Raw genomic sequence first — 14,028 nt, 5'->3', positions numbered from 1 at the left:
ATTAATATTAATTACATGTTTATTTTTAAATGTGGGAGTCGAGCACGCTTCGGCACAAATTGGGCCAGTTCACTCCGGGGAAAGATCAAATTCCCCCAGAAAAATGGCGTGAAATAGCATGCCACAGTATTTCGTACGGTGAGCGGGAAGCCGGAGTCCCGATTCCTTTTCCTTGCCCTCCCAGTCCAGTCCTTCTTTCCAGTTGTCAATCCTTTCCAGAGCCATTCCCTTTATAGCGGGCGAGTTCTTCTGCGAAGGTGCATGAGTAGTAGTGATCACTTACCCATTCAATAAAATATGATATGCCTTTTCTGAATGTTGCTATTTATTTTGCGTTTTTAAATATTGCTTTTCGTTTATGTTGTTTATGTGAATATGTATTAAATTATAATTTACAACAAGGCCATTTCTTCCTACATAATTAATTTATCACAGGTTCGTCGGCATAAAGTTACTCCCACATTAACAGGACTCTAAGACTTCTCAAATTCATGCTATATTTTTATGGCCAGGCTATCCCATTCATTTATTTCTTAAAGCATATCGTAAAAACGAATTCTTTTTTGGCAATTAGGTTTAGATGCTTTTGAATAGTAGTTTTTTATAAAAGAGCATGCAAAGCAAACAAGTCGGGCACCTGATGTTAAATGGTCATTGTCTCTCAGACACGCTTGCAATACTCAGGATGTTACTAGCTTTGCCAGCCTTTAATGACCTCACGCTCTTTTCTTGAAGGCACGTACATAACCGCCTAAAATATAGTAGTATCAGTATAAAAGCAGATTATGCTGATTAATTCTTCAAAACGTTCAGTGAATAAATTTATTTTAACATCTATTTCAGCCTTCGTTAGACACGCAGTTTCTGCAAATATTCAGCCTGGTTCATGTAATTCGGTCTCTTCCACGTAAAGCCTTAAGCTTTCCCTTGGGCTTAAGGTATCACAGTACCAAATACCTATTCAGTCGTTTCAGCAACTTTATCATGGCAATATAACCGAAAGGCAAGAGTCACCAGCTAGATTTATAATAGAAATGTGAAAGCATACGACGTTGCTTTTTACTATAAGCCATTAAAATTACTATTTAAAGCATTAATAATGTAGTGCGATGAGTTCATAAATCATAACAATTAGCGAGTATATGAATTTATCATTTTCTTTTAAATATGTAAATGTAATATGATTTTTTTTTTTATTTGAACCGATGGGTTATTTGCGAGTATGTACGTGATACTAAGGAGTCCGTACAAATATGCCAAAAGCAACGGATAATAAATAGCCATCTAGTTTGTGAGTGTGCCAACCGTTGCTTAATCTCGATTTTTTACTATCTCAAGATCAAAATTTCACATGGTTAAAAGATTAAATTAGGAGTAAGTTATTATGGCCAGTTTAATTGATCGTAATTCCTTCTGTTATCAGATACAACCCGTATAAATTATACATTACATCAATTTAGTAGATAAACCACGATTGATGACTACAGAACAAATTTTTCCAACTTATCTTTGTTATAAAACGAATAATACCACCAAAACTGACTGTTGTCCATCACGGCATTCACTCATTAGGGACCGGGGCTGTGTCCATGATAATTTGATGATGGTTCTTGAAACTCTTCAGCATTATTGATATGTTTCGATGTCATTTGTATGCCTTCAGAGTTTATTAAATATTCAGGTATTGCTTGCTAATGACGTGTATTACATAACACAGCATTTGTCTGTCATTTTTATAATGCTTTTAATTACACAATATCGAGTAGAGGGCGTGTAAGAGGTATCTCGATCGATATTTTTGTTTCTGGTGACTTCAATACAAATATTGTAAATAATTTGGATTGAAAGATTGGATTTCATTGGCGATCAAGCAGGTTAATTAATTTCACTGAGTATATCGTTTATTATATAAAGAATTACGAACGAGCTTCAACAAACAGAGCAATTAATAACATCAAATTATTTTCACTGAGATCAAAGCAAAATTTTGTATAGAACAGAATTTCATTTTCATGTGAATTTATTTTATAGTCACTTCAAATATTTGAGTTAAAATGGGACGAAGTTACATCTAATTAAATAAACATTTTTGTGAAGATGTAATTAATAGCTACTTTCGTTTTGTTACTGTTTTTTCTTTTTATTTGATGTAATAAAAACTTGGCTTTAAATAGTTATATTGCTTTATTATTTAGTAATTAATGCAAATATTAAGCAATATTTAATCAAATTGAATTCTGATCTTAACATATTTTTACCTAAAAAAATTCAAATACGTTTTTGTATATCAGGTAAAAATATGTACATATAAAACATATGTATATTTCTTTATTGTAGAAAAAATATTGACCGGAATGAATTTATTGTGCTCTAAAAAAAGAAAACTTTTTTTTTGAAATCATCATAATAATTTAATATCTTCGATTGAATGTCAATACATTATATCACGTTATATTTTCTGAACGATATAGATCAAAGCAAATATTACTTAATGCTATTAAATCAAATTGATTTATACGAAATATATTATTTTGAAGCTACGAGTGAAACCTTTAGGCAAATTACAATATATGGGCGCGTTGTGACCTTTATAAATATTAAGGACGTTTTACATGCGACATTACTTACGTTGACATTCTTAAATTTTATCCCTTAGGAAATGTCGTGATTTCACGGAATACGCTTTATGCTATAACTCATCGTATGTCTTGACGTAAAGACTAGAATAATTTATTATTGCCTTCAACGAAAGGCTAAACGAAGTACAATACATGTACTAAATTAGGTATTTATAAGATCAAGAAAGCATGTAATTGCGTTATTTTTAATTTAAAGCTTATCGAGATATAAAATTAATACATATAAATGATATTAAGTCATAAGAGTTTGTGGTCGGTTTCAGCTGTTGAAATTTGAAAGTTATAATATAATCTATAGTTCTTAATATTACCTATATGAAAATGAAATTTTTTCTTTTTCTCTTTCTAACTAAAGCAAAAAACATATCCAAAATCCAATCCATAGTAACGTTGCGTATAATTTCCTAGTTTCCATCACGAGGCCGGACGGAGATGGGGTACGTGAGGATGTTGTGACACTAACATATCAAAAGAAATTCATTGTAATCATCACATCATTTTATAATAAACTGACCCGGCAATCGCTGTTCTGCCTTAATCTTATCATTGTACTCAAATTTTCATAAGAATCGATTAAGCCGTTTCGGAAGAGTATGGTAACTAACATTGTGACAGAAGTTTATATATATATATATATATAAGGATAAACGAAAAACAGGCAATTATTCAATAAAACTTGCCTCTCAAAACTTATTCCAAGCGCCAACTTATCAAAAAACACTCCTCGGTATTGGAACGTACGATCCAACTGATTTGTATTCAGCGGAACACATCGGATAACCCAAACGAAATTTAAAGCAGAATAAAAACTATATGAACAAAAGATTGAAATGCATTTGTTTGTTTCAGGTGAATCCAGATGAAAACCGATTACCCATTACATCCCACTCCTCGCCATGTGAGTAGCGCTCACCAAACTGCTATTGAATGCCATACTTTGCGTAACTTTAGGCTATTTTCTGAATTGCTTTCCAATTTAAATCGTTTTCAATGCGGACACCATACAATAATATTTTTAAGCGGTCCACCCAAGCTTTGCCCGTTGCAGTAGTTCCTGATATTAGCGCGTTCGAATAAACAAACAAACTCTTCAGCTTCACTATAAGTATAGACGTCAAGTCTATACTTTGTTCATTCACACTGAATGTGATGTGCGCTGTCTGTTAGACTTTAAGGCCTTATTACATATTATACATGGAAAACAGAGCGAATTACACTTCATATAAATGCAAGAACATGCTTAAGTAAGAATATAAATCGTAATCAATAGTATCTATTATAAAATTCCTCATTTCTTATTCCTTAGTGGTAATTATATAAAATATTTCATAGATTTTATTGTGTCCACAGTTGTTCACAAAGGAGATAAAGGTGATACTGTAAGTACTTATTACGTTTTATTTACGTAACATAAAATTATAATCATCGAAAATTATTCTGCCCTTAAATTCACATCGACTCTGAATAGCAGATGAAACTTTTTGATAATATCAAAATATTATTTTCATATTGTTACTCGTATTTTTCTCTAAGATTTTCTAGGCTGACCCAAAATAGGTGCACCGTAAAGTAAACATTTTAAGTTATCTTATAAGAAGGATTAGGGCTCATATTATCCTAACAAAACACCCGGATTTCTGGCCAATAAATTCTCGTGAGAACGTGCTTCTTGTCTCGTATGTATAATGGAAAAGATGATAATATCGCTGAAAACTCTATATTGTTTAGAGATTATCCGACGTGGACGGAGATGTGGGTTCTTCCGGTGATACAAAACTGGACCGAGCGAACAACGTACGTATATATGAATATATCAACAATTAAATTACTTTTGCTTATGTATTTCTCGCCTTAAATAGGGTAGAAGAATCTCATTGTGAGGTAGGAAGTTGAATTAAAGTTAATGTATTATGTAAACTCCCAAAGGTACGATCCGAATCGTTTTCAACCCGATTCGTACTTCAAATGATTAATAAATGTGAGGAATAAATCATGCTTTAGATACCTTAAGCCAAAAGACTCACTTGTCTCACTTGCTCTTATACGGAGCATACGTAAGGAAATTATTTAATCCTAGCAATCGTAATCAGGATAATAAGATAAACTCATAAATAATAGTGTAACCGTTACCAATTCTTTATAAGTTTAAAATGTTTGAATTAAATCTGTCCGTTGGGATTCAAAAACGAGTCTAAATTAATCCTAAGTCATTTTCATACAAACGAACAGGTGAAGCTAATATAAAAGTGTGTTAAAGATATTTATTATTTAGATATTTAGTATTTCTTGTGTTTGATTATACGCGAGTATTACACATTTAGAACAATTGTTGTTTGCGAACTACCTCCACCTATTCGCAAACAACAATTTTTGTATAACCTTCAAGAAATGTCACATCTTAGTCTCCCCGTGACTACGCTCGCTATTCAGTTCAAAACGTCACTTAATAATATTATGAATAAATCGCGTTTAAAATCTGTTAAAAAGTCTTTAATTTCTAAATGTGTTGAAGATTTTCTTGCCAAAAAAGGAAAATCCTTATATTATCTAATAACATGGAGGATATTATCACAACAGGTTCAAATGTCATCGCAATGCAAATGTACTATCAACGACTTATCGCAAATGCTTGCTACGATTCCAAGTATTAGAGGCCCGCCAGGCCCTCAGGGCCCTACTGGTGCTGACGGTACCACTGGGGTTCCAGGAAAAACGGTATGAACATATTATTTGTTAATTATTAATTGATTACTTACAAGTACACTATGTTAATTGGTTTTTAATATAAGCTATTGATTTGGTTTTCAAAATTTGAGCTTAACTTCTTTATCAAATGTATTTATGTGTTTCTTATATATGTTATGCAAAATGACTTCTAGACGTAGGAGTCATTTTGTATTGCTCAAGAATTACTAGGGTTTATAGTTAAACACATTTCAAATTATGTGGAACATATTAGAATCAATTTTTGAAGTCGTTAAATAGTGTGTGTGATGAAGTGAAATACTTTATAACAGTTATTTAATTCTATGCCTTATATGAAATATTTCCACATATTTGACTTAAAAATCTCCTCTTACCAGGGTCAAATGGGAGAACAAGGACCCCCTGGTCCAGCTGGAGTAAAAGGCGATAGGGGAGAGCCAGGAGAATCTGGTACACCAGGTATTGAAGGACAACCAGGACCTAAGGGTGAGCCGGGAGCTGATGGAACCCCGGGTCTGCAAGGACCTGCAGGACCTCCAGGGCCTCCTGGTGCCGTCGTTCCACCATTATTGGTATAAATTATACTTGTTCCGTTCATAGTCACATCTAGTATATTAATACGTCATAGTAACATTTTTACAGTCTCATCTAGTATATAAATACTTCACTTCGATTGGAAGTTTAAGATCGAATAATATTTGGAGAATTTGTGCCTTTGTTAATTTCAGAACCCAATAATACCTCAAAATAAAAGCGGGAAATGAATAAGGGAATTTAATTTCTAAATTAAATTTAGCTGCGGCCCTTAATGGAAAGTGTTATCGTTATATAATTTTCGTTTTGCCCATATTTTAATAGAATTCCGCTCGCCTCTTGTGCTAAATGCTATTTTTAGTTACGTGTATAATATGGAAATTACAGTTAGTTCTACATTTGAAAGAATTAAAAAATATATTGGAATAATTGAACATTATATTTGTTAGCTTAGAAATCGGAGAAATAGTCTTCATAAATTTAATACATACTACCTACATATAATTTTCGTTTTGCCCATATTTTAATAGAATTCCGCTCGCCTCTTGTGCTAAAAGCTATTTTTAGTTACGTGTATAATATGGAAATTACAGTTAATTCTACATTTGAAAGAATTAAAAAATATATTGGAATAATTGAACATTATATTTGTTAGCTTAGAAATCGGAGAAATAGTCTTCATAAATTTTTCATGATCGAATCTTTATAAGAAACTTCGTCAAGCGAGTACGATTGTGATAAAATTGTTAAAATCTATCTGATTTCCGGTAAAAGTAATGGAAAATTTTTTTTTATTTTGATTTGATATTAAAATTACAGTATTATTAAATTTTTGTGTGTTCTAAGACCAAATAGTTAAGTAAACGGAAACTCAGTGGTATCTTACAAAACCTATAGAAACTAGCTGACCCGGCAAACGCTGTTCTGCCGAACTCTTATCACTTAAGGGTTTGAAAAGTAGATGTTGGCCGAATCTCAAATCTTCGTGAGAATAGTTCCAGCCATTTTGAAGGAGTATGGTTACAAACATTGTGACACAATTTTACATGTCGAAGACGGATATATCGGATATGATAGTCCGTAAGAATATCGGGATAAAAAGTTTCCTATGTGTTATTTCAGTTGTCTAGCTATCGACGTACCAATTTTCATTGCAATCGGTTCAGTACTTTTTGCGTGCAGGAGTAAGAAACATACACATACACATACTTACAAACTTTCGCATTTATGATATTAGTAGGATTAGTAGAATTATAACCTACTCTTATTAAATATTACAACCTACTCTCACACAATAAATTTAATACAATTCAATCATGTCTTTAACTAACTAAAGTTCATTAAAGTCAGTGTTTAGTTATTAAATTCTTGTATTTAAAATGACAATGGCTGCGATTTTTAATCCAAAACTTCATTACATACTTCATCAGTACTATAATTCCTTATTTGTATTCATGCACACACACGAACCGTTTAACTCCTTCAATCTATCTTACAAGTTTTGATGCAGGAATCAACGGGATTATACGGTGCCGGGGGCGTCACTGGACCCCCAGGTGATAGAGGTCCGATGGGTCTCCCGGGCCCGCAAGGCGAAAGGGGCTACCCGGGCAATAAAGGAGAGAAGGGATTACATGGATCCAAAGGCGACAAAGGGGAACGGGTGAGCCATTTATCATTATGACACTGGCGAAACTGGACATGAAATTAATGATTGAGCACTGAACAAGTTTCGTTTGTTGGAATTCGTGTTTTGTTTTTGATGGGTTGATGTTTCAGTAGCGTGGTAATGTAGCATTGATAATTATACGGCGTTGAGAAACCTGGGGCGTATACACCTACATAATGATGTAGGTATTACTTCAAAAATATGTCGTCGAAAATATGTGGTATTATTTGGAAAATAGTGATACATTAACATAATTGTCTCAGAAGGCAATTAAGGGAAGACAAATACTTTTAATTTTATAGACTCCGTTTTCTACAATTGATAAAAAGTATAATTTTTTCATAGTCTTTTTCTACAGTTGATAAAAAGTATTATTTTTTACAAAACCATTAATTCAATTAAAAGGATCTCGTCGAATAATTGATAATTAAATTCCGTCCTCTCATCCTTTACTGGACGAAGTTCAAATATACTTCCGTTTTAATTGCCTCAAGTCTTTGATGTCTAGATCTTCATTACTTTTAAATCTTTAAGAATTTTATTTCTGTCTTCAAGAACGTTAGAGCTTAATTATTATTACATTGTTCCGGGACGCTTAAGGGGTTTCATTTAAAATATTCAACTTTGTCAATTCAATTCGGATCAAATATTGTGATGTAGTAACTAATATATATACCAGCAATATAAATTGCGTAAAGCACTAAGTTGTAAGAAAGGAAATCGCAGAAATCACAAGTCACCCACATATTAGGTACCAAATAAACTTCGCAATGCAATAATGGCCCGTTTTGACCCTCGTAACGTTCCGTTATGTTACGTGGAGCGAAGATTATAACTACGTTATAACCCTGGAACAGCGTTGCATATTATAACTGTTATAGGGTTATACGGGGGCGAGAGGCCCACACGGTGCTAAGGGTGAGCGAGGGCAGCCCGGCAAGGACGGCCTGCCGGGCCTCCCGGGCCCCCACGGGCGCCCCGCAGAAAAAGGCGAGAAAGGTAACAAACTAACTCGACCATCAAATTTTATGTTTCACTATGCCTTTTATTTACGCGAGAGAAACGCGTTCGCAACGTTTTAGGGCTTTATTGCAACGATTCGGAAAATCTTTATTTCACTACGGACCCTTGAGATGGAATTCCATAGCAGTACGCATTATTTATTGTAATACTTCGTTTTATATGTTCAATTGTGCCGTTTGTTTTATATTTTGCTAGAAAGAGCTTCCAGTTTCATTTTTTGGCGCATTTCCGCATTTATGAGAGGCATTAAATGTCTCATTTTCATGCGTTTTATGCGTTGTATGTATTGTTATTCGTTTGGATTGTTAAATATTTTTTATGCTCTTATGAGCATAAACGTTTGTCATGTTTCTGAGTGGATTAATTCGTGTATTTTTAATGTGCAATGTTTTTATAGGCGCTCGTGGTCTGCCGGGTCCCCCTGGGCCTCCTTTACCAGCTGTGTCTGAGAACTCCGTTTTAGGAGATATCGCGCGATCAGGTTTGATAACTTAATTGGTTTTAGTTCAATAAGTCTTGGTTAGTTCCCATAAAGATGGAAAATTAGAAATATGTTAATATAACATTAAATATATGTTTTCAATCGTTAATTTATACCTTTCCGCAATAGCCTCAAAGCAAATTAAAAAATTGTGTGTTTTTGCCGAGATCAGGTAGCGTGTGAATGGAACTTTGCCAATATAATTTTATAATACTAAAGCTTCGTATACGTCACATTTATTCTAACAAATTGGAATCGCTTACGTTATTAGTATCGTAAACATGTAATCATGTAATCATTGATGGCAATATCAAATCGATATTGTACATAATACATCACATAACTACAGTCTATACATTATTAGGAACAAGTCTTACCAAATACACGTAAATTAAATCTATTGAGATATGGTAATGAATATGGTAATGTTATTAAGGATTGAATTATACTAACTACTTATTGTATAAAAGCTGGCTATGTCATGGGAGACTCCCGCCCTTATGTGTATTAGTTAATTAGATACACGATACGTGGCTTATAAATAGACGATTTCAATTATTTCCTTGTACATACAGTAGCGAAAATATTAATTAGATATAATCAAATATTAAAGCGAGTCATTATATTTTGAAGGTTAATAAAATTTGTTTTATGATACTTTAAAACGACCTTATTGATTTATTCATAAACTAACATCAAAACTAAAGTATTGATTGGAATTAAAAATTCGTAACAATCAATTATTTTTGTGCTATTCAGCAAGTCATTCTGTCATATTATATATAAGTTAGTGTAAATATAATCTTAATCTGAATATGAGCTGTAAAACCATGGACCACTATAACAGCATACAGTATTTAATGTAAAAGTAAAGAATTATTACTAAAGATGAATTAAACTTCTTGAACCGAAAATAAAATAGAGAAGTGACGAAATCTTCGAAACTTCACGGAGCAGTAAAAGTTTTGATTGCTAGTGTTTTCTATAATGGCTTTGAGTAAATTTTCCAAACTAGTTACGAAGTTCACGTTCCTTCTATGTCAAATAATTTACTTAGTAACACGTGTTTATACATAATTAAGTTTTCCGTGGGTTGAATAAACTTGCCATGGTTTCATTACAATTCCCAATTATAGGGATAGTTATATTATTTACTTAAGAAACTGACCCTCTGAATTTAGTTTTACAAAGCATCTGCTCTTTTTTGTTTTATCATTATTCAAAGATATAAGTAACACTGATAAACTATGTACTGTAGCACTAATAACATAGGAAATTGAAAAGCAGTTGAAAGGCGTTCAGCTCCTATGATTCTCATATCCCAACATTCGATATTGAACATAGCTTGTTAAATTCAAAATGTTCTTAACGCCACACAACAAACCCATAATCCATCACTTTACTTCGCAGAATAACGGATAAAGCTACGCTCAATAATATTAACAATTCCCTTATAATTATTCAAAGCGTATTCAATATTCATGAGCATTGAACTTGGTGGAAAACCGCAGCCATTCAAGAGTCAGTAACTCCAGTATACGAAATACGCATGAGTCCATTTGCTGTTACCACACTTCACTAATAACACCCTGTTTTATGAGTTTTCCATAACGTAAACTGAATATAAATGTGTTATTCGTTCAGGGCCGCGGGACGTCGCTAAGCTCAAGGGCGATAAGGGAGACCGAGGCGAGAAGGTAATTATGTGGCAGATGTTACTAATAGCTGGAGATACTTTTTGATGGTTAATATATTTAACTTTATTAAACATGTGTCGTAATATACGTAAACTATATTAAAAACAATATATATTCAAAAATGGTCTCGTCTCGTACCATCAAATATACTGCGACATAAATTATGACGATGATGATATTAAAATTATGCTAATAATTCTCGAGATTGGTTTTTCCTATTTTATTGCTTTGTATCAAATCAATGCTGTTGACTTTACTAGAAATCAATTAGAGAAAGTCCGCATTAATATTCTTTTAACCTTTTAATTAACATCATTACTTATTCAAACTTGAATACAAAAGATTTGCTAAATTGACCCTTTTAAAAATTCTGAATAGTTTTACAATTCTTATGGAATTAAGTACTGAATAATTTTTATCAAGGGTGAAAAGGGGACGCGTGGTATAGAAGGACCGCAAGGATTTCCGGGGACTGATGGCAAACCAGGAGAGCGGGGGGATATTGGACCATCAGGTCTACCTGGCACTCAGGGCTCACCAGGGTTATCGGGACCAAAAGGTGATAAAGGAGATTCAGGACCACCAGGCCCTGTCGCAATATCGCGTGATGAAGCTGTTATAATGACGAAGGTAATATATTTATTTTAACCCTGGTACAGTCGTTGTGAAAAATCAGTTTGTTGCTAAGTCAATGCTTCTATTCGCAAAAGATCAATTGTGTCTATTGAATTTAATACACACAAAATAGTATGACCTCTCTGTAATTATTAAACGTCACAAGTAAACTGTTTTTCTACAGCTACAATTTCTGTTTAGACGTAGCCTTATAAAGCGATTGTCAAAAAGAACAAGTTAGTACCGCAGACAATATTTTCTTAGTATAAAGTGTTATATTACTGCAGTAGTGGCACAGCAGCGTGGGCGATACGAATGATAAATCTGCCTCGTTTTTGTCATACGTAGTCTTTATTCTAGGACAGGCTTGCGGTTTTGATTCAGCTACGTATTTTTCTTTTATGCGAATTATAAATGATTTTCATTACGATTTATTTTTGTATTTTTAACTATCACAAATGCTTCTTGTCCGCTACATTTAAATAGTTATTCTGTGAATTGCTCAAAACTAATACGTCACTTTTATGAATGTTTTCATTATTTATATAATATCTTAAAATAATTATTTTAGTGGAATACTTAACTACCTTCAAATTGTCAGAACTAGATCAAATTTTTATATAATATCTTAAAATAATTATTTTAGTGGAATACTAAACTACCTTCAAATTGTCAGAACTAGATCAAATTTTTATGGGACCACATGACAGACAGCAACCTTCAAATAAAATAATAATCTTAAATATCACATTTCACCCTCATAATTCCTTTATCATAATTAGTGATATTTGAAGAAAAAAATATAATTTAAACATGAAAATAACAACTTAGAAAAGCAAAAATTGATTTCTATTAAACGTCTATTTATAGAAATTCATGTTTTCATAAGCTACAATATAAAATATCATTTAATTTATTAGGGTGACAAAGGTGAACCGGGCCCTCGAGGGAAGCGAGGGCACCCGGGAGCTCCAGGGCCACGGGGCCCTCCAGGCTTACCAGGGCCCCCCGGAGTTCCGGGGACAAATGGTCTATCCGGCGACATTGGTCTCCCGGGTTGGACAGTAAGTTTTTAAAATCAAATTTTACCCGATATTAAAATTTTGAAACTAAACGATCAACATATTACACGTGGTCAAGAGACCATGTCTCTTAGTAATATAGTAATTTTCTTTGATACTTGTTTTACTTAGAATATTCACATAATAAACTATTCAGATAAAATAATATGTATATCCCCTTTTTCTATTATTTTACATAAATAAGAAAATCCCTCGCCGATGAAAAAGGGATTACATTGCAATCCATTGATTTAAGCACTTAAGTTAAACTATGAGTCGTAAATCCTAAATCGTATAAAATTGGATTTAATAGGGTCCGCCCGGGATCGCGGGACCGCCGGGCGTGCAAGGCCTGAAAGGTGAAAAGGGGGAACCGGGCATCGCTTTAGCGGACCTCGAAAAGGTAAATCTGAAATTCAAACACGGTTATCGAGCGGAAACGAATAAATTTGCCCCACTCCATTAATTATCGCCTTTTTAATGGGGTTTATAGCTATAACATATTTTTTGCCGTTTATAGAGCTAGTTGAAATGTAAAATATAGCGTTATTCACACAATGTTCTAAACAGTTCAATTATAATGAATTCTTATGATTAAGAAAATGTATTAAAACTTGTCTTAACGCATTGGTGCAAGAATTATATAGAATTGTTTTTGGGTATAATAAAAAAATTTCATCAAATTATCTGTCTCTTGGCAGGTTATGACTTCATTTCTCTAACCCCTTGACTCTATCAAAATTGAACTTGTTTAGATCAAAGGTGAAAAAGGCGATCGAGGATCAGATGGCACCCCTGGGGGCCCAGGAAAAGATGGGCCTCGAGGGCCTCCCGGGCCCCCGGGGCCTACAAGCCCTAACGTGCAGTACGTGCCAGTGCCCGGGCCGCCCGGTCCCCCCGGTCCTCCGGGTAATGTTAACGAGCATGTGGACACTTTGACGGATAGCCCGGGAATCAATCGACTTGAAACCGCCTCCGGTGAGTGTGGGTGTTAATGTCCATTCTGATCATTGTAAGGGTATTTAATTTGTTTGAAATAAATTGAAGCGATTTGAAGGAAAACGTTGTTATATTATGTGATTTTTATTAAATGGATTGTTGAAATAGTTATGGTATTGTCTGTACCTATGTTATATATAATTACATGCATAAAAACATTATATGTTATAGTCTCCGAACAGGCAATACATTTCGACCATTAAATGTTATTTTTTATTTTATTTTATTTATTAAAGGTACCTTACAGCTAATTGTACAGTATCTGATTAATTATCACAGTAAATAGGCCAATAACAAGGTACACCAATAGCTGGTTAAATATAATTGACAAAAACATGTTATGTTAATTTTTTAACAAAATTTTAAACAATTTACTTTAATACTCAAAATAGAATTTTGTGAATAGGTAAACCAAGGGACCCGTTGCAAATACTGCGGAGCATTAATCACTTCATGCAATTTCGACAAGGACAGTATCGTAAGTATCAGATCTTCCACTTATCCCACATTTGCTAAGGGCCAATTGAATTACGCTAGATAGATACAAAATTGCACAAAAATATATGAGTTCGCGAAACCAACCTTAAAAACAGTGTAATATGCA

At 33.5% G+C, this 14,028-nt stretch overlaps 1 protein-coding gene across 1 annotated transcript in view; it reads left to right on the top strand.

Moving 5' to 3' along the window:
- Window positions 1-14,028, top strand: part of LOC119828351 (collagen alpha-1(III) chain) — a 46,853-nt gene that overhangs the window by 18,307 nt on the left and 14,518 nt on the right. Inside the window, exons 3-16 of the mRNA XM_038350478.1 lie at window positions 3,489-3,537; window positions 3,990-4,018; window positions 4,368-4,433; window positions 5,217-5,354; window positions 5,723-5,917; window positions 7,390-7,542; window positions 8,430-8,547; window positions 8,969-9,052; window positions 10,697-10,749; window positions 11,173-11,379; window positions 12,285-12,428; window positions 12,739-12,828; window positions 13,181-13,403; window positions 13,831-13,902. Coding sequence (XP_038206406.1) covers window positions 3,489-3,537; window positions 3,990-4,018; window positions 4,368-4,433; window positions 5,217-5,354; window positions 5,723-5,917; window positions 7,390-7,542; window positions 8,430-8,547; window positions 8,969-9,052; window positions 10,697-10,749; window positions 11,173-11,379; window positions 12,285-12,428; window positions 12,739-12,828; window positions 13,181-13,403; window positions 13,831-13,902 — 1,621 coding nt within the window. The remainder of the gene's footprint in view (window positions 1-3,488; window positions 3,538-3,989; window positions 4,019-4,367; window positions 4,434-5,216; window positions 5,355-5,722; window positions 5,918-7,389; window positions 7,543-8,429; window positions 8,548-8,968; window positions 9,053-10,696; window positions 10,750-11,172; window positions 11,380-12,284; window positions 12,429-12,738; window positions 12,829-13,180; window positions 13,404-13,830; window positions 13,903-14,028) is intronic.

Source organism: Zerene cesonia, chromosome 7, assembly GCF_012273895.1.
Source record: "Zerene cesonia ecotype Mississippi chromosome 7, Zerene_cesonia_1.1, whole genome shotgun sequence".
Taxonomy (NCBI): Eukaryota; Metazoa; Arthropoda; class Insecta; order Lepidoptera; family Pieridae; genus Zerene; species Zerene cesonia.
Note: the sequence above shows the minus strand (reverse complement) of the source record. Positions and strands in the feature narration are given on the sequence as shown.